General features: G+C 46.9%; 1 protein-coding gene across 1 annotated transcript; it reads right to left on the reverse strand.

Annotated features, from left to right (window-relative positions):
• On the reverse strand, positions 1-25,955 carry lepa (leptin a). The gene is made up of 4 exons (XM_086010944.1): positions 25,910-25,955; positions 15,885-15,895; positions 6,052-6,201; positions 1-378 (listed from the first exon to the last, which is right to left on the reverse strand). The coding sequence occupies exons 1-4, from the start codon at positions 25,953-25,955 to the stop codon at positions 1-3; spliced, it is 585 nt and encodes a 194-aa protein (XP_085867070.1).

The following is a 25,955-nucleotide window of genomic DNA, read 5'->3' on the forward strand; positions in this document are numbered from 1 at the left end:
TTAAGAAGCCCTGCAGCTCTTGGGGTTGTCCAAAGTCCTGAGCAGCCTACTGAGGTATTGTTGGAGCCTGTCCAGAGTCACGTATCTTATGGTGAAAATGAAAGCAGAGTTCCTGCGGAGAAAAGTCTTCAGGCGATGAGCCTTCTCACACCTGGAGATGGAGCAGCCGTACGAAGTGGCCAAGGACCTGACCAGGACTTTGAGGTTTTTCAAATCAGCTTGGATCTGCACAGTGTTGTCTATCTGGAGAGTGGAGAGACTCTCTATGAAACAGCCCAGCGCCTCATCCACGGTGCCGAGGTTCTCCAGGTTATTCTCTCGGAGCGGCTCCGGAATCAGACCAAGGCCACTGAAGACTAGGCTTGGGGACGGCTTGAACTGAAAGAAAAAAATACAGCACACATGTTAATACCTATTTTTTAAATCACCAATTTATGGAGTTACCTGTCTACCAGTATCATCCATTCATCCTCAATCTGCAAAGCTACCTGGCTAAAGTATCAGCTATCCATCTATTTGCCTATTCATTGTCTACCGGGTAAAAACTGCCATAACTTTGCATTTTAGATTTAAAGGGTGTGAAATGTTGCCAATGCAAATGACACTGGTGCAACAGGTTTTATGTTTTCATACTGGAATCTCTGGATTCCAAGGACCCTATAATATAATCAGATTTCAGTCATGTTGCCTTACTGGCAAAAAGACAACCCCCCCTACAATGCGGCACTGCCTCAGCCTGGATTACTTGCTCAGGAGTGGGACTTGAACCCACAACCTTCTAACTCAGAGTGGAGAGTGCTACCCACTGAGCCAAGCTGACAATTATTACATATGGGGCATGGTAGCATGGGGTACGGTAGCATAGAAGATCCTGGAACTTCTGATCCAGAGACTTGAGTTCAAATCCCACCATGCTAGTTGGGAAATTTAAATTCAGTTAATTAAATAAATCTGGGATTAAAAAAAAGAGCAAGTATCAGTAATGGCGACTATAAAATTGTTGTAAAAATTCATCTGGTTCACTAATGCCCTTTAGGGAAGGAAATCTATATGTGACTCCAGACCCACAGCAATGTGGTTGACTCTTAACTCACTGCTACCTTCTTAAGGGCAATTAGCTATGGACAATAAATGCTGGCCTTGCCAGTGACGCCCACATCCCATAAAAAATATGTTTTTTATATCGATCGGACAAGAAATCAACAATTTCTGTTTTTATTTCACATTTCCAGCTGTTAAAAGTTACCCTTATATCTGTCTCCTATTTCCAGAGCCTGCTCTTGTCAAAATGAATCTGCTCATGAATTAGATAAAGTTAACAGGTACAAAAAGGGCTGCATAGTCATAACGGCACAAAAGGAGGCCATTTGGCCCATCGAGTCCGCGCCAGCTCACTGTAGAGCAATCCAGTCAGTCCCATTCCCCCGCTCTATCCCCGTAGCCCTGCAAGTTTATTTCCCTCAAGTGCCTATCCAGTCTCCTCTTGAAAACAATGATTGTCTCCGCTTCCACCACTTCCGTCGGCAGCGAGTTCCAGGTCATCACCACTCGCTGCGTAAAAAAGTTTTTCCTCACATCCCCCCCTGTATCTCATGCCCAAAACCTTAAATCTGTGTCCCATAGTACTTGTACCATCAACTAGTGGGAACAGCCTTTCTCTGTCTAGCCTATCCAAACCCGTCATAATCTTGTACACCTCTATCAAATCACCCCACAACCTCCTTTGCTCTAATGAAAACAAATCCAGCTTCCCCAACCTGTCCTTGTAGCTAAGAACCCCCATCCCCGGAATCATTCTGGTAAATCTCCTCTGCACCCTCTCGAGGGCCTTCACATCCTTCCTAAAGTGTGGTGACCAGAACTGGATGCAATACTCCAGTTGTGGCCTAACCAGCGCTTTATAAAGGTTCAGTATAACATCTCTGCTTTTGTACTCAATACCTCTATTTATGAAGCCCAAGATCCCATATGCTTTGCTAACCACTCTCTCAATTTGTCCTGCCACCTTCAGGGACCTATGCACATTAACTCCCAGGTCCCTCTGTCCCTGCACACTCTTTAAAACTGTGCCATTAAGTGTATATTGCCTCTCCCTGTTCCTTCTGCCAAAATACATCATCTCACACTTCTCTGTATTAAATTCCATCTGTTACTTGTCTGCCCATTCCCCTAGCCTATCTATGTCCTGTTGCAGTCGATTGGTATCATCTTCACTGTTTGCCACAACCCCAAGTTTGGTGTCATCGGCAAATTTAGAAATTCTACTCTGTATTCCAATATCCAGGTCATTTATATATATCAAAAAAAGCAGTGGCCCCAGCACTGACCCTTGGGGAACACTACTGTCTACCATCCTCCAGTCTGAAAAACAGCCATTTACCACAACTTGCTGTTTTCTGTCCTTAAGCCAATTCCTTATCCAAGCTGCCACTGACCCACCTATTCCATGAGCCTCAATGTAGAGACACCACTATTCCTGGCCAACTCTTTGGCTGACACAGTGGAGTCAATAGACAAAAAGGGCATCACTGATGATCCTATTACAAAGCTACAGCCCTGCCACGTGTAATGTGGGTTCTGGTTGTTTATAGTTAGAACTTTTCCCCCAAAGGGAAAAAGAGTTCCTGATCATTTTAATCAGGACAAATTTACACTGTGCAATATTAGTACAAAGACCCATTAACAGCCATTACCCACTGCCAGAGTTAAAATTATTTTGCACAGAATCCTACTGAGGACCCGATTCAGCTAAGTATTGTTTTATTTTCATACTTTTCCTCCCTTAATCCCACTCCAGGGACTTGAGCACAAAACCTAGGCTGACACTCCAGTGCAGTGCTGAGGGAGTGCTGCATTGTCAGAGGCGCCGTCTTTCGGATGAGGCGTTAAACCGAGGCCCTGTCTGTTCTCTCAGGTGGGTGTAAAGATTCCCAGGGCACTATTTCGAAGAGCTGGGGAGATATCCACGGTGTCCGGGCCAATATTTATCCCTCAATCAACATCACAAAAAAAAACAGATTATCTGGTCATTAGCACATTGCTGTTTGTGGGAGCTTGCTGTGTGCAAATTGGCTGCCACATTTCCCACATTACAACAGTGACTTAACTCCAAAAGTACTTAATTGGCTATAAAGTGCTTTGAGATGTCTAGTGGTCGTGAAAGGCGCTATATAAATGCAAGTCTTTCTTTCTTTAATCTGCTCCGCTCTTTGAGATGCAGATTCTTGGGGTAAAGTTCAATGGTTGTGGGTCAACCCCCAATATCTCGCTCAAGTGACTATTTCTTGTATGAGCCTGATCTGGGCAGTGAGGGTTGAAATAGAATAGGCATCCATAGTCCTTCCGGGTGAAACAGCGATTTACTTGTACTTCTTCCAACTTCATATAATGTATTCCCGATTTAAAATTCTCATCCTTGTGTTCAAATCCCTCCATGGCCTCGCCCCTCCCTACCTCTGTAACCTCCTCTAGCCCTACACCCCTCCGAGATCTCTGAGATCCTCCAATTCTGTCCTGTTGCGCATCCCCTATTTTAATCGCGCCTTCAGCTGCCAAGATCCTAAGCTCTGGAATTCCCTCCCTAAACCTCTCCGACTCTCTACTACCTCTCTTTCCTTCTTTAAGACGCTCCTTAAAACCTACCTCCACCTGTCCTAATATCTCCCTATGTGGCTTGATGTCAAATTTTGTTTGATAACGCTCCTGTAAGCACCTTGGGATGTTTCACTACATTAAAGGCGCTGTATAAATGCAAGTTGTTTTGTATTTGCTGCTCACGATGCGGCCTCCTCTATATTGGGGAGACCAAATGCAGATTGGGTGATCGCTTCGCTGAACACCTCCATTCAGTCCGCAAGCATGACCTCCAGCTTCTGATTGCTCTAATTCTCCATCCCACTTCTACTCTGACCTCCGCCTCCTGCATTGTTCCAATGAAGCTCAATGCAAGCTCGAGGACCAACACCTTATCTTTCTACCAAGCACTTTCCAGCCTTGACACTGAGCTTATCAACTCCCACAACAGCTCAATCCTGCCCTCACCCAACATCCACGCAAATACAAACAAAGCAGGAGTCAGCAAGCAGTGTTCAGGTGCAGGATTCCCCCTCCCTAGCCTGGAGGAGCTGCAGTCCACCGATACACCAGCTGACAGAAGCTCGCTCAGCACAGACCAGGGGATCAGACTTCCTGCTCTGTGCCGCAGCAGTTACCCACTGGGTTGCAAGCGAGGTAACTCAAGGATTAAATGTTCTCCTGTAGAGAACTAGTTTGTGCTATTTTAACCAGCGGTTAACCAGTTTAGAATACACCGGGGAAGGACTGCTGCCAACATGTTAATCAGTGCCCTCCCGGATGAAACTAACCCCCTAAATTTAAAGCAACTTTTAAATATATTCCGACGACTTTTCGATCACCTTGTTCCGGATCACTCCGATCCGGAGTTATCAAAAAACTCCGGCTTAACTTTTTAAATGAAATGTTTCTTCGATCACAATGAAAATTCCATTTGCCATTTCACTCTCTCTCCGGTTATTTATTAAATCACTTTCTTGCTCTTACTTGAAATTTCGTTTATAATTCCTACCGAAATTCCACTTTCATTTCCGACCCTCGCTGGGTTATTTTTACGTTGCGGTTTGATGAAGATTTAAAAAAAAAAAATCTGTTTTACTGAGAAATGTCATTTCGTGTTTCCAGCTGCACTAAACCATTACTATTTAATTTCCTCTGTTCAGGAAGGATTTGTCGCTGCTAATTTCGTTTCGCCAATCGGACTGAGCGCCCTGTTTGTTCGGGAGGATCTTTTATAATCCGGCGGCTCGGAGCTGACAACAATTCAGGAAATGATTTATTGACGGATGTTTCATCAGCCGTGTCGACAATTAGCTGCTTATGTAAAATATATGGGTTTTATTTGAAGATTGTTACAGTGAAGAGTAGTGAAATTTACCTGAAATTGACAGACGGGCGCAATTAATGCAATAGCGTCCCCGTGAAATTTCAATGGAATTGCCTTGATATCGACAACGAAATGTTTCTAGCTCCAACCCACTGACTTAAATCCTCCCACTCAGTCCCTTTCTTTTTGTCTCTTTTCCCCGTCACTCTGATACTTCCTCCTCTTGCTCTTTTTTCTCACTTTCTTTCCCCCACCCCTCTCCCTGTTAATTTGTACTCCGTTCTTTTTCCTACTAATTTTGACCGATACTTCCTGGTACCCCCCCCCCCTCTTGTTTTCTCCCAATAATCTGTTACTTTATTCAAATTTCCATCGGAGACAACTTGATTCTTGAACTTGCTGATTGGTATGATTTACATTTAGAAATAGTTGAGATTTTAAAGCCAGAAACAGTGCACATCATTGACTTGCTCTTCGGAACTTACAATTCTGAAGATGTTTTTTGTTCGTTGAATGTTGTATTTCCAAACGTTTTAGTAAATTATGTTTAAAATGAACCTAAATAGCTGAGTGAAATCGGCAGATCCCATGGCCGTAAACCTCATCCCAGTATCTATCTGTCAGTCTAGTTATTTCCTTCTATCTCTCTCCCCATCTCTATTTCTAATGGACCCTTTGCCTGTCTGAATGGTTCAGGTGGATGTTAAACATCCCAGGCCACTATCTGAAGAGCAGGGAGTTCTCCTGGTGTCCTGGCCAAACATTCCTCCCCCAACCAACACCACCAAAAACAATTGAACTGCTCATTCATCGCATTGCTACCTGAGGACTGAGGCTGCCCTCTACACAACAGTCATTACGCTTGAAGTGATTCGGGACATTTGAGGGATGTGATGTGGTGCTATGCAAATGCAAAATCTTCCCTACTTCCTCTGTTTCAGACCCTCCCCCAAAATCCGCACTCCGGCCCACTGTCCCGTCCTCACTGTGTCCTCAACCCAGTTACAAACTGCCCCCTCCCCTCACTCCCCACTCCACATCTGGATGTTTCTCCCCTCACTCCACATTTGGCCGTTGCTCCCACTGCACATCTGGCTGTTGCTCCCACTGCACATCTGGCTGTTGCTCGGAGTGAGGAAGTGCTGCCTTACCTGGTTGCTGAGCTGCTGGATGCGGCTGATGGCGGTCTGGGCCAGCAGGCGTGTGTCTCGGATGGTTCTCTCTGTGGCGGTGGGACGTCCAGAGCAGAGCGGGGCCAGTATCCACAGAACGGTCCAGACAGGCAGGGCGAAGCTCCTCATCTTGAGAATTTGAGATTAAGAATTGCCCAACTGATGAGTCGAAGATCAGGTGAATCTAGCAACAAACACAGGAAAACAGTCCAGATTTACAGCGGGTTATTCATTTACAGTTTCAAACATTGTGCTTTATCGGAGAGATGCCTACACAAATCCTTACTGCTCCGGGGCAAGATCCTTCACTCTCCTGGAGAAACATTTTCTTAAAGGGACCGCACTTCCTCAAAGGGACACCTCTTTTTCCCACGCAACTTGCTGCAGTAAACGCCCCAGCACCTTTCTGTACTTGATTACGGGCTCGCTGCCGGGTCGGTCTTGGTTCCTCCCGGGCATCCCAGGCTCGATTACTCAGAGTGGAAGCGTGTCCGGTAAGGACGCGAGGAAATCCTACTTTCACATCATGTGAGCGTTTCAGGGGCCAAGGGAGACGTGAATCTCACAACCATCAGGAGGCAGAATTAAAGGTTAAACTCTACCGCGGGGGGGGGGTTCCTGATTTCTGCTGGACCCGGGGTGACGGTCCCTTTACTGTCGGTACATATACCATCCAGACCTCTGCGAGTCAGATGCCCGCTATGTAACAATTCGAACTTTCTATGAATGATTACAGCTTCACACCAAAATATATTTACTGTATAATCCAATAAGGGAGAAGTTCAAGAAATAAGACGGTGAAGTTAGTGTGAGAGAGAGAGAAAGGTTGGTCTATAGAGAGGCAGAGAGAGTTAGAGAGCTTCACTGGACGAAGATGGATAGAAGTTGAGAAACAGCAAGTGAGGGCAAGAGAACGAATGAGACAGAAAAAAGTGAGCGAGGCAGAGGGATGGAGCAGGACAGAGGGGTGGATGGGGAGGAGAGAGAAATAGTAAAGACAACTGAGAGGGAATGAGAGACCGAATGAGGGGAGACAGTGAGAGAGAAAAAGAACCAGAAATAGAAACAGAAAGGGAAGGAGACAGAGTGAGTGAGAAAAAATGAAAGGGAGATAGAGTGAGTGAGGGAGAAAAAACAGAAAAAGAGTGAGATTGAGTGAGAAAGGAGATACACATGTTTGGAAAAGGGGAATGTGAGAGTGAATGAGACAGAAAAGGAGAGTGAGTGAGGGAAACAGAGAGAGCTGCAAACAGAGAAGAGGGAAACAATGACAGAAAAGAATTACAAATTATTTTAAAAATTCCCCTTCTCAGCACCCGTCCCGGGCGGAGCCGAGCTGACTGAGATCCACTGATGGGGCAGGAACCTGTTTCATTCCAGTTTAAAGTGGAGCAGGATTCTGTAACAAGAACTATGTGCTGTTTTGAATAAATTCAATTTCTGAAAACGAATATCAACAACTAAAAAGCCCTCTCTGCACCTCACGCCCCTTTCGGAACACGAAACTGTTCGAAGCCCCACTCCGAGCAAAAACTCTGGCCCCCCAAAGCTCGCACTCCAGCTCCTCCTCCTCCTCCTCCTCCGCCTCCCAGTCTGAGAGTGTCCTTACCTGTGTACTGGCTGCTCGCCCGGCTCTTTACTCTGTTCACCGTTGAGCCGGTCCTTTTTATACAATGTATTCGGAGTTCCATTACACAATGTTCGTGTGATTCATGAGTTTTCAACATTTTGGAAAGGCGGCCTAACCCCAGTTATTGCCGACCCGGCCACATTTCATCTTTAATTGGATGAGCAACGTTTAGGGGTTTGGAGCAAATTCATACATCTTGTATTACGAGAGAGAGAGAGAGAAAGTTAAAAGCTAATTCTGGAGTTGCGCCGGATTCTCCGTGTAATAGCTTCAAGTCACGGGAGAGTTCAAAGATTAAACAGAATTAAACAAACCCTGAACGGTGGAAATCAAAAGAATGTTTCAGAGAGGTTTATCGTGATAGAATATACTTTTGTTTAATAAAGTCTTTTTACAGTTGATTTCTTATCACATTTGACCAGATCTTTACATTGTTTTCTTTATTTGCGACTGATTTTTAAAGGTCAAATTCAATGTAACTTGTCAGCTTGGCTCGGTCGGTAGCACTCTCAGAGGGTCCTGGGTTCAAGCCCCACTCCAGAGACTTGAGCACAAAATCGAGGCTGACACTCCAGTGCAGTACTGGGAGAAGCTAAGAAAATAGGTTATGAAGGGGATAAGGAAAGCTAAGAGGTATTATGGGGAAAGAAATTCAAAAAGCATCAAAAGAGAAAGAAGTTTTGTTTATAGGCTCGAGTGGAGCAGAAACGCGGGCATGGACTGGTTGGGCCGAATGGCCTGTTTCTGTGCCTTATATACCATGTAATCCCCATGTAATATCGCAATCTCAGGACCCAAAGCACTTTACAGCCAATGAAGTACTTTTGAAGTGTAGCCACTGTTGTAATGTAGGAAATGCAGCAGGCACTTTGTGCACAGCAAGCTCCCACAAACAGCAATGTGATAATGACCAGATCATCTTTTTAGTGATATAGGATAGAAAAATACTGCGGATGCTGGAAATCCGAAATAACAACAGAAAATGCTGGAAAAACTCAGCAGGCCAGGCAACATCCGTGGAGAGAGAAATAGAGTCAACGTCCTGACGAAGGGTTGCGACCTGAAATGCTGACTCTGTTTCTCTCTCCACCGATGTTGCCTGGCCTGCAGAGTTTTTCCAGCATTTTCTGTTGTTTTTTTTTAGTGATGTTGGTTGAGGGATAAATACTGACCAGGACACCAGGGAGTGCTCCCCTGCTCTTCTTCGAATAGTGCCATGGGATCTTTTACATCCACCCGAGAGGGCAGACAGGGCATCATAAGAACATAAGAACATAAGAAGTAGGAGCAGGAGTAGGCCATACGGCCCCTCGGGCCTGCTCCGCCATTCAATAGGATCATGGCTGATCCGAACCTAGACTCACGTCCACTTCCCTGCCCGCTCCCCGTAACCCCTAATTCCCTTATCAGCTAGGAAACTATCTCCTTTTTAAATTTATTTAATGTTGCAGCTTCCACAGCTCTCTGAGATAGCAAATTCCATAGATTTACTACCCTCTGAGTGAAGAAGTTTCTCCTCATCTCAGTTTTGAAACGGCAGCCCCTTATTCTAAGATTATGTCCCCTAGTTCTAGTCTCACCCATCAGTGGAAACATCCTCCCCGCATCCACCCATCAGTTTAACATCTCATCTGAAAGACGGCACCTCCAACAGTGCAGTGCTCCCTCAGTACTGCACAAGGAATGTCAGCCTGAATTATGTGCTTAAGTCTCTGGAGTGGGGCTTGAACCCAGAACCTTCTAACTCAGAGGTGAGTGTGCTGCCCACTGAGCCCTGGCAGAAACAGTAAAGTATTTTAACAAGCATGGGATCCCTGAGAGAAGAGGATTGTCAATTTGTAGATGATGATCTAAAAATGCGAAGGTATTTGATAAATGGTTTGCATCAGAAAAGAGAAGATCAGAGATGTGAGGAATCCTAAAGTGGTTGAGAGGGAGATGAGTGATATTATGATGGATAAGTTAGGTAGGCTAAAGGAAAACAATGCACCAGGATACATCCTTGGATCCTGAGGATGGCGGGGGAGGAGATTGCTGAGGCCCTAGACATCATATTTGAGGGCACTACTGAACGTGGATGTGCTGCAGTATTGGAGAGTGGCCAATCTAGTATCCATTTTTAAAAACAGAGTCAGAGTTAATCCAGGTAATTACACGTCAGTTAATTTAATATTTGTGAGAGGGAAAAAATTTGTGTCTTTAATTAAGGATGAAATTACCACATATCTAGATAAAGAGAAAGTAGAAGTATCCTCCGAGGATTTCAAAAGGGACTATCTCCTCACCGAATTCTTTGAGGAGCTAACAGACCTGGTGGATGGGGGAAAAGCAGTGGGTGTAGATTACTAGAGAAAAGTACGGGGTATGGAATTAAGGAATGGATAGCAAACTGGATTAAGAATTGCTTAGAAGGGGGAAAACAGAAAGTAGGAGTTAAGGACAGTTTTTCAGAGTGGTTAGATGTGTGTAGTGGTGTCCCACAGGGTTCACTAGGGCCACTTCTGTTCACCATGTACATCAATGATTTGGATACAGGCCAGGATGGAGGGTGTTGAAATTTGCAGCTGATACCTATATAGGATGTGTAGTTAATTCTTTGGAAGACCAAAGGAAACTGCAAAGAGCTATTGATAAGATGGGGGAATGGGCTAAAAAGTGGCAGATGGATTTCAATCTCAGTAAGTGTGAGGTGATGCAATTTATTAAAAAAATAAGAGCAGTAATTACACTCAGAATAGAAGTAGACTCGGTGCTGTGGAAGAGCAGATTGATTGGGGGTACAGATTCAAAGGACATTAAAGACAGCATCTCAATTAGTGTACTGTGTGCACTTTTGGGCTCTACGCTATAGGAAGGATATTGAGGTTTTAGAGAGGGTTCAATGCAGACTTACGAGGATGCTGCCCGGTATGAGGAAATACAAATGCAGAGAAAGGCTTGACAAATTGGAGAACTCTGTTTCTCTCTCCACGGATGCAGCCTGGCCTGCTGAGTATTTCAAGCGTTTTCTGTTGTTATTTCAGATTTCCTGCATCTGCAGTATTTTGCTATTGACAAATTGGAGCTTTTTTATTAGAACAATGCAGTTATGGGGCAATATGCTAGGGGTAGATAGAAGCAGACTGATTTCCAGTGGTTGAGGGTCAAGAAAGAGGGGCCATAGATACAAGATTAAATGTAAGAGATTTAGAACAGAGGGCTGGAGAAACTTCTTTACAGAGAGAGTTGTGAGGCTGTGGAATTCACATCCAGGGTTAGAAGTTGAGGAAGAAACTATGGCAACATTCAAGATTAGGCTGGATAGGTGGATGAAGGGAGAGAGGAAGAAGGGATATGGGGACAGAGTTTGTAAATGTGATTAGGACTATTTGCTCGAATGGAGGGTAAACACCAGCATGGACTGGTTGGGTTGGGTTGACTGGGTTCTGTGCTGTAGCTTCTATGTATATACATACACATATGCAATAGGTAGCATATATAAATGCAGTGGTTGGTGTATACATGCAGCGGATGGTGTATATATGCAATGTGCATTATATATACTCAGTTGGTGATATATATATACGTCTTTTTCAACATTGATGTTAAGGTTCAACATTAGATTGGGAGCTAGGTCAAGTGCTGGATAGAAAATTAACTTAAAACCCAGGGTATCTGAGTGGAAAATTTTCAAGCTGGGAAGGGACTATTAGTGGGGTACCCCAAAGGATCATTGTTGGGGGCCCCTGTTACATCAATATCGAAACAAAAATCTAGAGCAAGAGAAAATTCTGAGGAGCAATGCAACCCAATCCTGAATGCTGATCTTTAGGGAAACTGGGTGAGTAGGCGGCCAATGCAATTCAGTGCAGACAAACAGAAAGTAATTGATGTGGGAGCAAGGAACCAGAATAGGAAGTAGGTGTTGAATGGAAGAGTTATGCAGTGTTGAGATGAAGCAAAGGATTTGGGGCTTGTTGTAGAAAGGGACAATGTTTTGGGCTACACTGGCAGAGGGATAGGAAGATAGGAGCATAGGACTGCACAGGATCAAAAAATACCATTGAGACTCACCTGACTGGTTCCAAATACATCAAAGGAGGCTGATAATACTCCTTAATAGGGCATCTGGCGTGTTCTGTACAGTTCTGGTCACCATACCACAGTAGGGAGCTCTTGGCCCTTGAGAAGGTGAAGCCCAACAAGGATGATAACTGGACTCAGTAATGAAGTAATTTTGAGGAAGTTGGGATCAATCTTGTTGGAAACCGGAGACTTCATAATGATCAAACACAACTTCTCAGAATTATGAAGAGGATTGACCAAGTTGATCGAGACAAATTGTTCATGCTGACAGAGGATTCAAAACTGTGGGTGGGATTTAAAATGGGGCTAGGTTTTCCATCCATTGACTATGAAAGGGTAATAAAAACATGGACCAAGATACCAGGCAAAGCCATTGAAGTAGATGCTATAAATAACTTTAGCTACAAGTTGCAGTTCTATAGTGTTCCTCATAAGCAGAGAGATGGCTCAATGGGGGAAATAAATGTTTCCAAAGAGGGAAGGGATTAGGGGGATACAGCTAGAAAGAGAGTAGGTGAGGTTAAGGGATACAGTGAGAAGGAGGGCAGGTAGATAGCAAAATACCATACCCGGGTCTGTCTCACACCGTGATCCATTTACCCCTTACTGTACCCCGTTTATCTCACAGAGGTCCATTTACCCCTTAATGTACCTGGTCTATCGCACACCGAGGTCCATTTACCCCTTACTGTAACCGGTCAATCTCACATCGAGGTCCATTTACCCCTTACTGTAACCGGTCTATCTCACACCGAGGTCCATTTACTCCTTACTGTACCTAGTCTATCTCACACCGAGCTCCATTTACCCCTTACTATACCTGGTCTATCGCACACCGCGGTCCATTTACCCCTTACTGTACCCGGTTTATCAGACACCGAGGTCCATTTACCCCTTACTGTACCCGGTTTATCAGACACCGAGCTCCATTTACCCCTTACTATACCTGGTCTATCGCACACTGAGGTCCATTTACCCCTTACTGTAACTGGTCTATCTCACACCGAGCTCCATTTACCCCTTACTGTACCCGGTCTGTCTCACATCGAGGTCCATTTACCCCTTACTGTACCTGGTCTATCTCACACCGAGGTCCATTTACCCCTTACTGTACCTGGTCTATCTCATACCGAAGTTCATTTACCCCTTACTGTACCTGGTCTAACTCATACTGAGCTCCATTTATCCCTTACTGTACCTGGTCTATCTCACACCGAGGTCCATTTACCCCTTACTGTAACCGGTCTATCAGACACCGAGGTCCATTTACCCCTTACTGTACCTGGTCTATCGCACACCGAGGTCCATTTACCCCTTACTGTGCCTAGTCTATCTCACACCGAGGTTCATTTACCCCTTACTGTAACCGGTCTAGCAGACACCGAGATCCAATTACCCCTTACTGTACCTGGTCTATCTCACACCGAGGTCCATTTACCCCTTACTGTACCCGGTCTATCTCACACCGAGCTCCATTTACCCCTTACTGTACCTGGTCTATCAGACACGATGTCCATTTACCCCTTACTGTGCCTGGTCTATCTCACACCGAGGTCCATTTACCCCTTACTGTACCTGGTCTATCAGACACAAGGTCCATTTACCCCTTACTGTGCCTGGTCTATCTCACACCGAGTTCCATTTACTCCTTACTGTAACTGGTCTATCTCACACCGAGGTCCATTTACCCCTTAGTGTACCTGGTCTATCGCACACCGAGGTCCATTTACCCCTTACTGTGCCTGGTCTATCTCACACCGAGGTCCATTTACCCCTTACTGTACCTGGTCTATCTCACACCGAGGTCCATTTACCCCTTACTGTGCCTGGTCTATCTCACACCAAGGTCCATTTACTCCTTACTGTAACCGGTCTATCCCACACCGAGGTCCATTTACCCCTTACTGTAACTGGTCTATCTCACACCGAGGTCCATTTACCCCTTACTGTACCTGGTCTATCGCACACCGAGGTCCATTTACCTCTTACTGTACCTGGTCTATCAGACACGATGTCCATTTACCCCTTACTGTACCCGGTCTATCTCACACCAAGGTCCATTTACCCCTTACTGTACCTGGTCTATCTCACACCGAGGTCCATTTACCACTTACTGTACCCGGTCTATCTCACACGAGGTCCATTTACCCCTTACTGTACCTGGTCTATCTCACACCGAGGTCCATTTACTCCTTACTGTACCTGGTCTATCTCACATGATGTCCATTTACCCCTTACTGTACCCGGTCTATCTCACATGAGGTCCATTTACCCCTTACTGTGCCTGGTCTATCTCACACCGAGGTCCATTTACCCCTTACTGTGCTTGGTCTATCTCACACCAAGGTCCATTTACCCTTTACTGTACCTGGTCTATCTCACATGAGGTCTATTTACCCCTTACTGTGCCTGGTCTATCTCACACCGAGGTCCATTTACCCCTTACTGTGCCTGGTCTATCTCACACCGAGGTCCATTTACTCCTTACTGTAACTGGTCTATCTCACACCGAGGTCCATTTACCCCTTACTGTACCTGGTCTATCTCACACCGAGGTCCATTTACTCCTTACTGTAACTGGTCTATCAGACACGAGGTCCATTTACCCCTTACTGTACCCGGTCTATCTCACACCGAGGTCCATTTACCCCTTACTGTACCTGGTCTATCTCACACCGAGGTCCATTTACTCCTTACTGTAACTGGTCTATCTCACACCGAGGTCCATTTACCCCTTACTGTACCTGGTCTATCTCACACCGAGGTCCATTTACTCCTTACTGTAACTGGTCTATCTCACACCGAGGTCCATTTACCCCTTACTGTACCTGGTCTATCTCACACCGAGGTCCATTTACTCCTTACTGTAACTGGTCTATCTCACACCGAGGTCCATTTACCCCTTACTGTACCTGGTCTATCTCACACCGAGGTCCATTTACTCCTTACTGTAACTGGTCTATCTCACACCGAGGTCCATTTACCCCTTACTGTACCTGGTCTATCTCACACCGAGGTCCATTTACCCCTTACTGTGCCTGGTCTATCTCACACCGAGGTCCATTTACTCCTTACTGTAACTGGTCTATCTCACACCGAGGTCCATTTACCCCTTACTGTACCTGGTCTATCTCACACCGAGGTCCATTTACTCCTTACTGTACCTGGTCTATCTCACACGAGGTCCATTTACCCCTTACTGTACCCGGTCTATCTCACACCGAGGTCCATTTACCCCTTACTGTACCTGGTCTATCTCACACCGAGGTCCATTTCCTCCTTACTGTAACTGGTCTATCTCACACCGAGGTCCATTTACCCCTTACTGTACCTGGTCTATCTCACACCGAGCTCCATTTGCCCCTTACTGTACCTGGTCTATCGCACACTGAGGTCCATTTATCCCTTACTGTACCCGGTCTATCTCACACCAAGGTCCATTTACCCCTTACTGTACCCGGTCTATCTCACATGAGGTCCATTTACCCCTTACTGTGCCTGGTCTATCTCACACCGAGGTCCATTTACCCCTTACTGTACCCGGTCTATCTCACATGAGGTCCATTTACCCCTTACTGTGCCTGGTCTATCTCACACCGAGGTCCATTTACCCCTTACCTTACCCAGTCTATCTCACACCGAGGTTCATTTACCCCTTACTGTACCTGGTCTATCTCACATGAGGTCCATTTACCCCTTACCTTACCCAGTCTATCTCACACCGAGGTCCATTTACCCCTTACTGTACCTGGTCTATCAGACACCGAGGTCCATTTACCCCTTACTGTACCTGGTCTATCAGACACCGAGGTCCATTTACCCCTTACTGTACCCGGTCTATCTCACATGAGGTCCATTTACCCCTTACTTTACCCAGTCTATCTCACACCGAGGTCCATTTACCCCTTACTGTACCTGGTCTATCTCACATGAGGTCCATTTACCCCTTACTGTACCCAGTCTATCTCACGCCGAGGTCCATTTACCCCTTACTGTACCCGGTCTATCTCACACGAGGTCCATTTACCCCTTACTGTACCCAGTCTATCTCACGCCGAGGTCCATTTACCCCTTACTGTACCCAGTCTATCTAACATGCAGATCCTCACTGTCCTACTGTAGATGATCCTGAAAAACAAAACACAAGTATAATTATTAGTAAATGAAGACTGAAATGCTTCCATTTTATTGAACTCCCAGATATGGAAGCAGTGTCCAAATCTTGGCGGGACCTTACAAAAAGTTGAGGGGAATTTTATAAATGGAGAAGATGCAGGAGTTCCAGTTCCAGAGGCGGGCACTGTTGGAGAGACATTAAGAAAGTGTAGGGCTGATCTTGTGCTGTTGGCTAGGGCTGGTGCAAAGCTCGTGAAAGGCACAGTGAGATGACTGTCTGCAATTTCACAGGGTCAACTCGCCTAATTATTCCTAGCTGCTTTGAGTGGTTTCGGCCTTATGCAGGGAACCAACTTAATTACAGGAAAAATGTGATTGCACTAGAGAGGGTACAGAGGAGATTTACAAGGATGTTGCCGGGAGTAGAGAATCTTAGCTATGAGGAAAGACTGGATAGGCTGGTTCTGTTTTCCTTGGAACAGAGGAAGCTGAGGGGAGACCTTACTGAGGTGTATAAAATTATGAGGGGCATAGATAAAGTGGATAGAAAGGACCTATTTCCCTTAGCAGAGGGGTCAAAAACCAGGGGGCACAGATTTAAAGTAATTGGGGGAAGGTTTAGAGGGGATTTGAGGGGAAATTTCTTCACCCAGAGGGTTGTGGGGGTCTGGAACTCACTGCCTGAAAGGATGGTAGAGGCAGGATCCCCAACCACATTTAAAAAGTACTTGGATGTGCACTTGGGATGCTCTAACCTGCAGGGCTATGGACCAAGAGCTGGGAAGTGGGATTAGGCTGGATAGCTCTTTGTTGGCCGGAGCAGACACGATGGGCCGAAATGGCCTCCTTCCGTGCTGTAACTTTCTATGATTCTATGACTGCAAGACCGTGCTTTAGCTGGAATTTAAAGGGAAGAGGCCACTTAAAGGATGGGGCAAAAATTCATAAATCCTTTATAAAGGTTCAAAATGTATTTGAGCCTTTTTGGAAGGGTTTGCCATGGTTAGAAGTGGAACATAGGAAGGAACATGAGAACAGGAGTAGGCCATTCAGCCCCGCGAGCCTGTTCCAGTATTCAATTAGATCATGGCTGATCAGTATCTTAACTCCATCTACCTGCCTTGGTTCCATAACCCTTAATACCCTTACCTAACAAAAATCTATCAATATCAGTTTTGAAATTTTCAATTGACCCCCAGCCTCAACAACTATTTTAGGGGGGCAGAGTTTTCCAGATTTCCACTACCCTTGGTGTGAAGAAGTGCTTTCTGACATCACCCCTGAACAGTCTAGCTCTAATTTTAAGGTTATACCCCTTTGTTCTGGACTCCCCAACCAGGGAAAATAGTTCCTCTCTATCTACCCTATCAACTCCTTTAATTAAACACCTCAATTATATCACTCCTTAAGCTTCTCTACTCAAGGGAATACAAACCTAGTCAATGCAACCTGTCCTCATAATTTAACTCTTTTAGTGCTGGTATAATTCTGGTGAATCTACACTGCACCCCCCTCCAAGGCCACTATATCCTTTATGAGGTGCGGTGCCCAGAACTGAATGCAGTGCTCCAGATGTGGTCTAACCAGAGCTCTGTACAACTTTAACATAACTTCCACTCCTTTATATTACAGTCCCCTTGAGATAATATTCCATTAGCATTTTAAATAATTTTTTGTACCTGTCCACTAGCTTTTAGTAATTTCTGTACTTGGATCGCTAAATCTTTCTGCTCATCCACAGTTCCTCACTTCTCACCATTTAGAAAATGCTCTGATCTATCTTTCTTAGGTCCAAAGTGGATGACCTCACACTGTCCCACATTGAAATCCATCTGCCACAGTTTTGCCCACTCACCTAATCAAGGGGAGAGAATGAAAAGAAGTGCTAGGAAATGTACAAACCTGCATACTTGGATAACAGAAAGTCTATGGAGTCTGCTGTAAATGTAGACAGATGTCCCTTTGATTATTTCTTCACAGTGCTCACCCTTACGCTCACTGACGCAAGAAGAATTCCCAAAGGAGTGCCCTTCCAAACACTTTAAGGTGTGTAAACACTCTGGAATGCTACCCACTGAGCCACAGCTGGTGCCTTAGGGAACCCATTTCAGGAATTCAGGCATGGGGTCCATGATTTTCCGCCCTTTAAAAATTAATGAACAAAAATGGTCCAGTTCATGAACCAGGTTACTGACCTCTGCACCTAGGGTTGCCAACTCTGGTTGGACGTATCCCTGGAGGTCACATCACATGACCTCCAACGGCCCCGCCCCACACTCCCGCCATTGGTTGCCCAACACGTCCAACCCACAGCTGATTGGAAAGCAAACAAACTCTTTGTTACCCAATTGGAGGATTCTCGACTATCAGTCAGGCTTTTTTTACCCATCTCTAATATTTTTATAACTAATAAATGAAAATGTTCAACGAAAATGAAAAAAACCCAGACTTTTTTTTAATGCCCTTGTGATTTTTCTCCCAGTTGTTGCTCGCAGCCGTGTCCTGGAGATCAATTCCTGCAGACTCCAGGACAGTCCAGGAAGGTTAGCAACTTTATCCTGCATTCCTGACACGTGCTCCCTTCATGCAGAGCTCTGGGCCGGGAGTGTGAACTCATAAAAATGTGCCCAATTAAGTGCAAGATGTCCCAGCTGAATGTATTGCTTGAAGAAAGTCCTAAATGAGTTTGTGATTTGTTAATTAACACTGTGATTCTTTATTGTGTAGGAACGGAGGTTCCTAATGAAAAGACTGAGTTCGACTCAGGCAATCAAAATAACGAACTTTAATGGAACAAAACAGGTTTAAACTAGAAACTGCTGGAAGACATCGAATACAGGTCTGCTCTCCTTGAAGGCTCCACAAGGACTGCTCCTCTGGTCCGAAGGCTGACGTCATGACGTCATCACGTTTTTCCCGCCATTGGGGAATCACGTGATTAACAACATGACGTCATCACGTTGAAACCGCGCTGTAAAGGTAACTAGACATAGTACAGTTAAACAGTGTAATTAAAGGTAATTAAAGGTACAGACACAGACAGTAACTACATTGCTGTTAAAGGAATTATGTACAACCGCTCTGAGTCCTTTGGTGGCTCCGCCACATGCGCCCCCCCAGAATTGTCTTTAACAGAAATAGTGAGACGAGGGGGAGGTCTGACAAGTCTGTCTGATCGACTTCGATAACCTGGCAGAGGAAGTTGATGACCGGTGGTCGAGCTGGCAGGCGAATGTGGTTGAGCAGGCGTGGCGCGCGTGGTCGAGTTGGCGGGCGGCTTTGGTTGATCTGGCACGGCGGCTGCGGGCAGTCAGCCACGTTTCGGCGGTTGAGCGACGACGACTGGGCAGTCCAGGTCCAGGTGAGCCGGCTTCAATTGGTCCACCGAAACGTGATCTGGCTTTCCTCCGATGTCGACCGAAAAGGATTTGTCTCCTGGTTCGATGACACGGAAAGGACCAGTGTAAGGGGGCTTGAGCGGATCCCAGTGAGCGTCATGGCGGATGAATACATACTCGGCATTCTTCAGTTCCGCTGGCACGTGGGAGTTCTGTAAGCCGTGATTTGATGTAGGCACCGGAGCGAAGCATCTGGCCGCCTCCTGACGGCTAACGAGTTGCTGGGAGGCGGACCATGCCTCTGTGGGAGAAGGGAGGAAATCCCCTGGTACTCGGAGAGGCTGGCCGTAGATGAGTTCAGCTGAGGACGATTGCAGGTCTTCTTTGGGCACCATACGAAGACCCAAAAGGACCCATGGAAGTCTGCCCACCCATCCTGCACCTTGAAGGCTGGCCCGAAGGGTGGCTTTAAGCAACCTGTGGAATTGCTTGCAAAGGCCGTTCGCCTGTGGATGATAGGCGGTGGTGCGATGAAGTTTGGTGCCAAGCCCCTGAGCTACAGCGTTCCAAAGCTCCGAGGAAAATTGTGGCCCACGGTCGGAAGAGATGTCCGCCGGTACCCCGAAACGGGCAACCCAACAGGAGATGAAAGCTCTAGCGATGTCTGCCGAAGTGGCGGAAACCAAAGGAATTGCCTCTGGCCACCTAGTGGTGCGGTCCACTGTGGTGAGGAGATGAGTATAACCCTGAGAAGGCGGAAGCGGCCCCACAAGGTCCACATGCATGTGGTCGAAACGATGCTCCGGAACAGCGAACGTAGCCACTGGAGCTTTAACATGACACTGGACCTTGGCCTTCTGGCAGACTACGCAGGTATTAGCCCAATCACAGACATCGATGTGCATACCTTTCCAGACAAACTTCGCCGACATAAGCCGTTGTGAAGCCTTCATCCCAGCGTGCGACAACCCGTGTATGGCATCAAACACCTCCCGGCGCCATGCGACCGGCACGATAGGTCGGGGAACGCCCATGGAGACGTCGCAAAGGAACGTGGCGCCTGTGGCCTGGAAACTAGAGGGGACGGTTCTGTATGATTGGACCTCAGAGTCCGAGGCCTGATCTGCAGCCATGAGGGCATAGTCGATCCCCAGGTGAACCGCGTGGGCCGTCGCATGGGAGAGGCAATCCGCCACCAGGTTGTCCTTACCAGACACATGTTGCATGTCCGTGGTAAATTCGGAAATAAACGTCAAGTGACGTTGTTGACGAGCGGACCACAGTTGTGGTCGACAAAAGCCGTGAAGGGACGTCCTTCCAATAAGATCCGGAAATGGCGAATGGCTAGGAAAAGGGCCAGTAACTCCCGGTCGAAGGTGCTGTATTTTTTTTCATTTTTCCGTAGTTGACGGCTGAAAAACGCCAGCGGTTGCCACATGCCGTTGACCCACTGCTCTTGCACTACGCCGATGGCATAGTCTGACACGTCCGTGGTAAGGGTGATGGTGGCACCTGGAAGTGGATGCGCCAGCATGGTTGCGTTGGCCAAAGCGCTCTTGGTGTTGACGAACGCCTGGTCCATCTCGGCTGTCCAGCTGATTGGATCCTTACCGGACTTGCCCTTGAGGGCCCCGTACAAGGGTTGCATAAGCTGAGCCACCTTAGGGACGAAACGGTGATAGAAGTTGACCATCCCCAGGAACTCTTGCAAGGCCTTGATGGTTGGCGGGCGCGGGAAAGAGGTAACCGCTTCCACCTTCGTCATTAAGGGGATGGCGCCGTCCAATGTTATGTGGTGTCCCAAGAAATCGATCTGCAGCAGGCCGAACTGGCACTTGGCTGAGTTGATGATTAAACCGTGCTGGCTGAGGCGCGTAAAGAGGGTACGCAAATGGGAGATGTGCTCTTCCTTGCTAGCACTGGCGATGAGAATGTCGTCAGGGTAGACGAATGAAGCTTAGGTCTCGGAGCACGGAGTCCATTAAGCGCTGGAACGCCTGTGCCGCGTTCTTCAAGCCAAACGGCATCCACAGGAACTCAAAGAGGCTGAAAGGGGTGATGACTGTGGTTTTCGGGATGTCTTGCGGGTGCACGGGAACCTGGTGATACCCCCGGATGAGGTCGACTTTAGAAAAGATAGAATTTCCCGCCAAATGGGCCGAGAAATCCTGAATATGCGGAATCGGGTACCGATCAGGAGTGGTGGTGTCATTCAGGCGTCAGTAGTCACTGCATGGCCGCCAGCCGCCGCCCGGTTTCGGAACAATGTGGAGAGGCGAAGACCAGGGGCTATTGGATCGGTGAATGATCCCGAGCCGCTCCATCGTGTCGAACTCCGCTTTTGCAGCCGCGAGCTTGCCGGGTTCGAGCCTTCTAGCCCGCACATAAACCGGGGAGCCAGTAGTGGTGATATGATGTTCAACACCATGCTTCGTGGCCGAGGAGGAGAAAGTGGGCCTTGTCAGCTCCGGAAACTCTCTGAGGAGCCGAGTGAAGTCATCCAGAGGAGGGAAAGCGCAGGCAATAGAGCGTGCCACGGTGGTACCGTGGTAGCACAGAATCGAGTGGAAGGTGGCCGCGTTGATCAACCGGCAGGGCCGGACATCGACGAGGAGGCTGTTGGCACACAGAAAATCCACCCCTAGGATGGCCTGTGAGACTGTGGCCGTGACGAATTCCCAGCAGAAGCGCTGACCGCCGAAACAGACTTGGACCCGTCGCTTTTGGAAAGTTCGAATTGCTGCACCATTAGCCGCTACGAGGGAAAAACCGTGGTTCCCAGCCAGCATATCGAGCTTTGACGCAGGTAGAATGCTACACTGTGCCCCGGTGTCACAAAGGAAACGTCGACCCGATAGGGAATTGGTGATATAAAGAAGTTTCCCTGTAGATCCGACAGCCATCGCAACCGTGGAGCGCCCGTTAGACCCGGTCCTCCTTCGCCAGGAACGCTGCAGGAGCTTTATTTTTGGGCGAAAAACTGCAGGGGGAATGGCAGCATCGTGCTTTTGTGCCAAAACAGGCGTGGTAGGAGCACCAGCCCACCGCAGGAGAAGCTGGAACTGCGTCTGTGGGGGATGGGCGCCTCGTGGCCGCGCAGCACTGCTGGGTTACAGTGAATATCTTATCGGCTTCGGCAGCAAGCCCGGCGCAGTCTGTGACGTCGGATCTGGCTAGGGCAGCCTGTACCTGCTCCGGCATTTGGTAGGTGAAAAGCTCCCGAAAGAGGAAGCATTCCGGTTCAGCACCCAAGAGCGTGAGCATTTGGCTCATAAGCTCGGACGGTTTGGAGTCCCCGAGGCCAGGCATCGTGATGAGCCGATGAGCGTGCTCTGACTTCGAGAGCCCGAAGACCTGTAGCAACCGCGCCTTTATCGTATCATACTTGCTGTCAGTAGGAGGACTACTGAGGAGGCTGATGATCCGTGAGGCAGTTGCGCTGTTGAGGGCGGAGACCACGTAATAATAACGGGTCTGATCCGCGACAATGTTCCTGATGGCGAACTGGGCTTCAGCCTGGATGAACCAGGCGTCTGGTTGTTGCTCCCAGAACTGTGGCAGTTTCAGAGTCACGGCATTCGTGTCCATTCTGGAGATCTTCCGCGAAAACTGTTCACGAAAGTCGGGGTCACCAATGCAGGAACGGAGGTTCCTAACGAAAAGACTGAGTTCGACTCAGACAATCAAAACAACGAACTTTAATGGAATAAAACAGGTTTTAACTGGAAACTGCTGGAATACATCGAATACAGGTCTGCTCTCCTTGAAGGCTCCACGAGGACTGATCCTCTGGTCTGAAAGCTGACGTCATGACGTCATCACGTTCTTCCTGCCATTGGTGAATCACGTGACTAACAACATGACATCATCACGTTGAAACTGCGCTGTAAAGGTAACTAGACATAGTACAGTTAAACAGTGTAATTAAAGGTACAGACACAGGCAGTAACTACATTGCTGTTAAAGGAATTATGTACAACCGCTCTGAGTCCTTTGGTGGCTCCGCCACAATTGCAGTAATATTTTTCCTTGTTTGTTTGACAAGCCTCTTCCCATCATCTGGTATAACAACTGATGCAGATAAAAGAGTTACTCCTTTCCATATGAAACCCTTCTGTCTGCTATTTTAACGCAGGCCTCAGCTAATTGTTTGCTAATCTCAAGTAGTGTGACTCCAACCCCTGGGTGTCCAACTCTTACAGACGGACTGGGGGTACATTTATAGCAGAATGACTTATATGGAGACGTGCCTTATATAATGGGTTTCACAGTAGCTCATATCTTTAACATCACTGTACCAATGTACTGTGTTGAACCTGAATAATTCCCTTTTACTTCAGGTGTGTACTCGGTGTGTGCTGTACATGTACAGGAGCTGACACTGAGACACACATGAACTGTACAGTACCTGACAGGAGTGAATCATTCACTTTGACCCACTTTTTACTGTACATGCACAACATGAGCTGTATACTCCCAGACAAGAGTGACTCATCTCCTTTTATACCTCGTGCACTGTACATGCACAGGGGTTGACACATGTGCTGTGTAGAAGGAACAGGGGATTTGATGAGTCCCACTGCCGTCACAGGATATTAAGCTTAGTGATGCTGCTATTAAATATCATCACCCTCATTACCCGTGCAGGAAGTGAGAACAGTTTTATAAAGATAATTTTACAGCTTGTAATAACTTCAATGCAACATTGTAAGACCTGCCACAGTAAAATTAGTCAGATTGCAAAATACGAGTGTATCCCGGCTGCAGACTTGACCCCTTCCCATTCTGAACTCCAGTACAGGAAATGCACAATTGCAATTGTAAATCTTCGCTCTCTGAACCCAATTCGAGGACCGCGCTTGCAAACGGATTTATTGCCCTGGCGTCAATTTCTTTGACGCACTTTTTTTGGAACAATTTGCATTAAAACGAAATAATGGTTTGTTTTCGAGAATAACCTACAGATGTAACATTTCTCTTTCACTGGAGACAATGAGAGTTTGCAATGCTCTCCTTTCTCCATTGTTTGCAAGGGGAAAGGGGTAGCGGGTCAGCTTTTTAAAAACATTCCACCCATTCCGGTCAATAGCGTCGACCATGACGTCCGATGGTCTCTGGATTCCTCCGGTGTAAAAGATATGGAAATAAATTTAAAGCACAAAAGGAAGGACCCGGGCTGGAGCTTCTCTCGCCTCTTCAATCTGTCATTCAACGCGGCAAGCAGGGGTCTGAGGGAGGGGGAATCCCTGACGTCATGCAGACTGTCACCATGGAGACTCCGGGCCAGCGTCTGAAAGACAAAGAGGGCGGCTCCCTGTGATCCCGGGAGAGGCCGCAGTCAATCACACCCACGCTGCAGCCTTTTCCCCCCAATTCTGTTTATTAAAAAATCATTTGAATATATATAATGGCAGGGAGAATTTGATTTAAATTCGTTTCTAAAGAACAAGAAAGAGCTTTTGCAAGTTACCAAATGTTTTAATCAGATCCCAGATAATCCACAGATTAATCTATTTATTTTAGTTCACAGCAAGAAAATTACGAATTCAGTTTCTTTGGTGAGGGGTGATACTTCAGCAGAAATTTCCTTCCCAGCTTTTCCTCTCCTCTCCCGAAGACATTGGCCCGTGCTGAGGTAGTGGTCGTGGGCGCTGGTTACCCTCTGACTCCTGTTCCGAATGGGCATTCTCCGTGTGTGAGCCATGACAGTGATTGCCAACTGACCATTCAACCATGTGGGGCATCACAGGAGATGCCTGATTCTGTCGTCACCCGTCAGCCACACGGGCACACTTTCCACCGTGGGTTACTGGACATCGGCGTGGAGCTGGGACCCTGGCCGATTTTCAGTTCCCTAACCCAGGAGCACTTGAGACCAATTGCAGCACCTTTCTGTTGCTCCATCTTAGATCAGCTAACTTAGCACAGACTGAGGATTGGAACCTCACACCTTGCCGGTCTGAATGGCTCAACTACTGGCTGGGAAAACTCCCTGAGATTCTTTTTCCTTCACTGTAACACTCTCTGACACTGCACCCAGCCCCTACCTTCTCATGAATATAATATTTGTATTTATATGCCTCATCTTCCTTTACAGCCTTCCAGATTCACCGTTGAGTTCAACAATTCCAGACATAACCACTGCTCCCATTTTTTCGGACAGCAGGTGCTGGTAATGATTCTGCTGTTGTCATTTTCAGCTCCTCTAGACCCATCTTTTGTTTGGTACATTGATGACTGTATTGGCGCCGTTTCCTGCACTTGCCCCGAACTGGGAAATGTCATCAACTTTGCTTCCAATTTGCAGCTTTCCCTCACCTTCACATGGTCCATCTCCAACTCTTCCCTTCCTCGACTTCTCTGTCTCCATCTCTGGGGATAGGTTATCAACCAATATCCACTATAAGCCCACTGACTCCCACAGCTACCTGGACTACACTTCCTCCCATCCTGCTTCCTGTAAGGACTCTATTCTATTCTTCCAGTTTCTCCGTCTCCGTCGCATCTGTTCCGACAATGCCACCTTCCATACTAGTGCTTCCAATATGTCTTCCTTTTTCCTCAACCAAGGATTCCCCTCCACCGTGGTTGGCATGGACCTCGACCATATCCGTTCTATTTCCCGCACTTCTGCTCTCACCCCTTCTCCTCCCTCCCAGAACCACGATAGGGTTCCCCTTGTCCTCACCTTCCACGTCACCACCCTCCACATTCAACGCATCATCCTCCGCCAT

This window comes from Somniosus microcephalus, chromosome 17, assembly GCF_052327205.1.
Source record: "Somniosus microcephalus isolate GS21.2 chromosome 17, FLI_Smic_1.0, whole genome shotgun sequence".
NCBI classification, from domain to species: domain Eukaryota; kingdom Metazoa; phylum Chordata; class Chondrichthyes; order Squaliformes; family Somniosidae; genus Somniosus; species Somniosus microcephalus.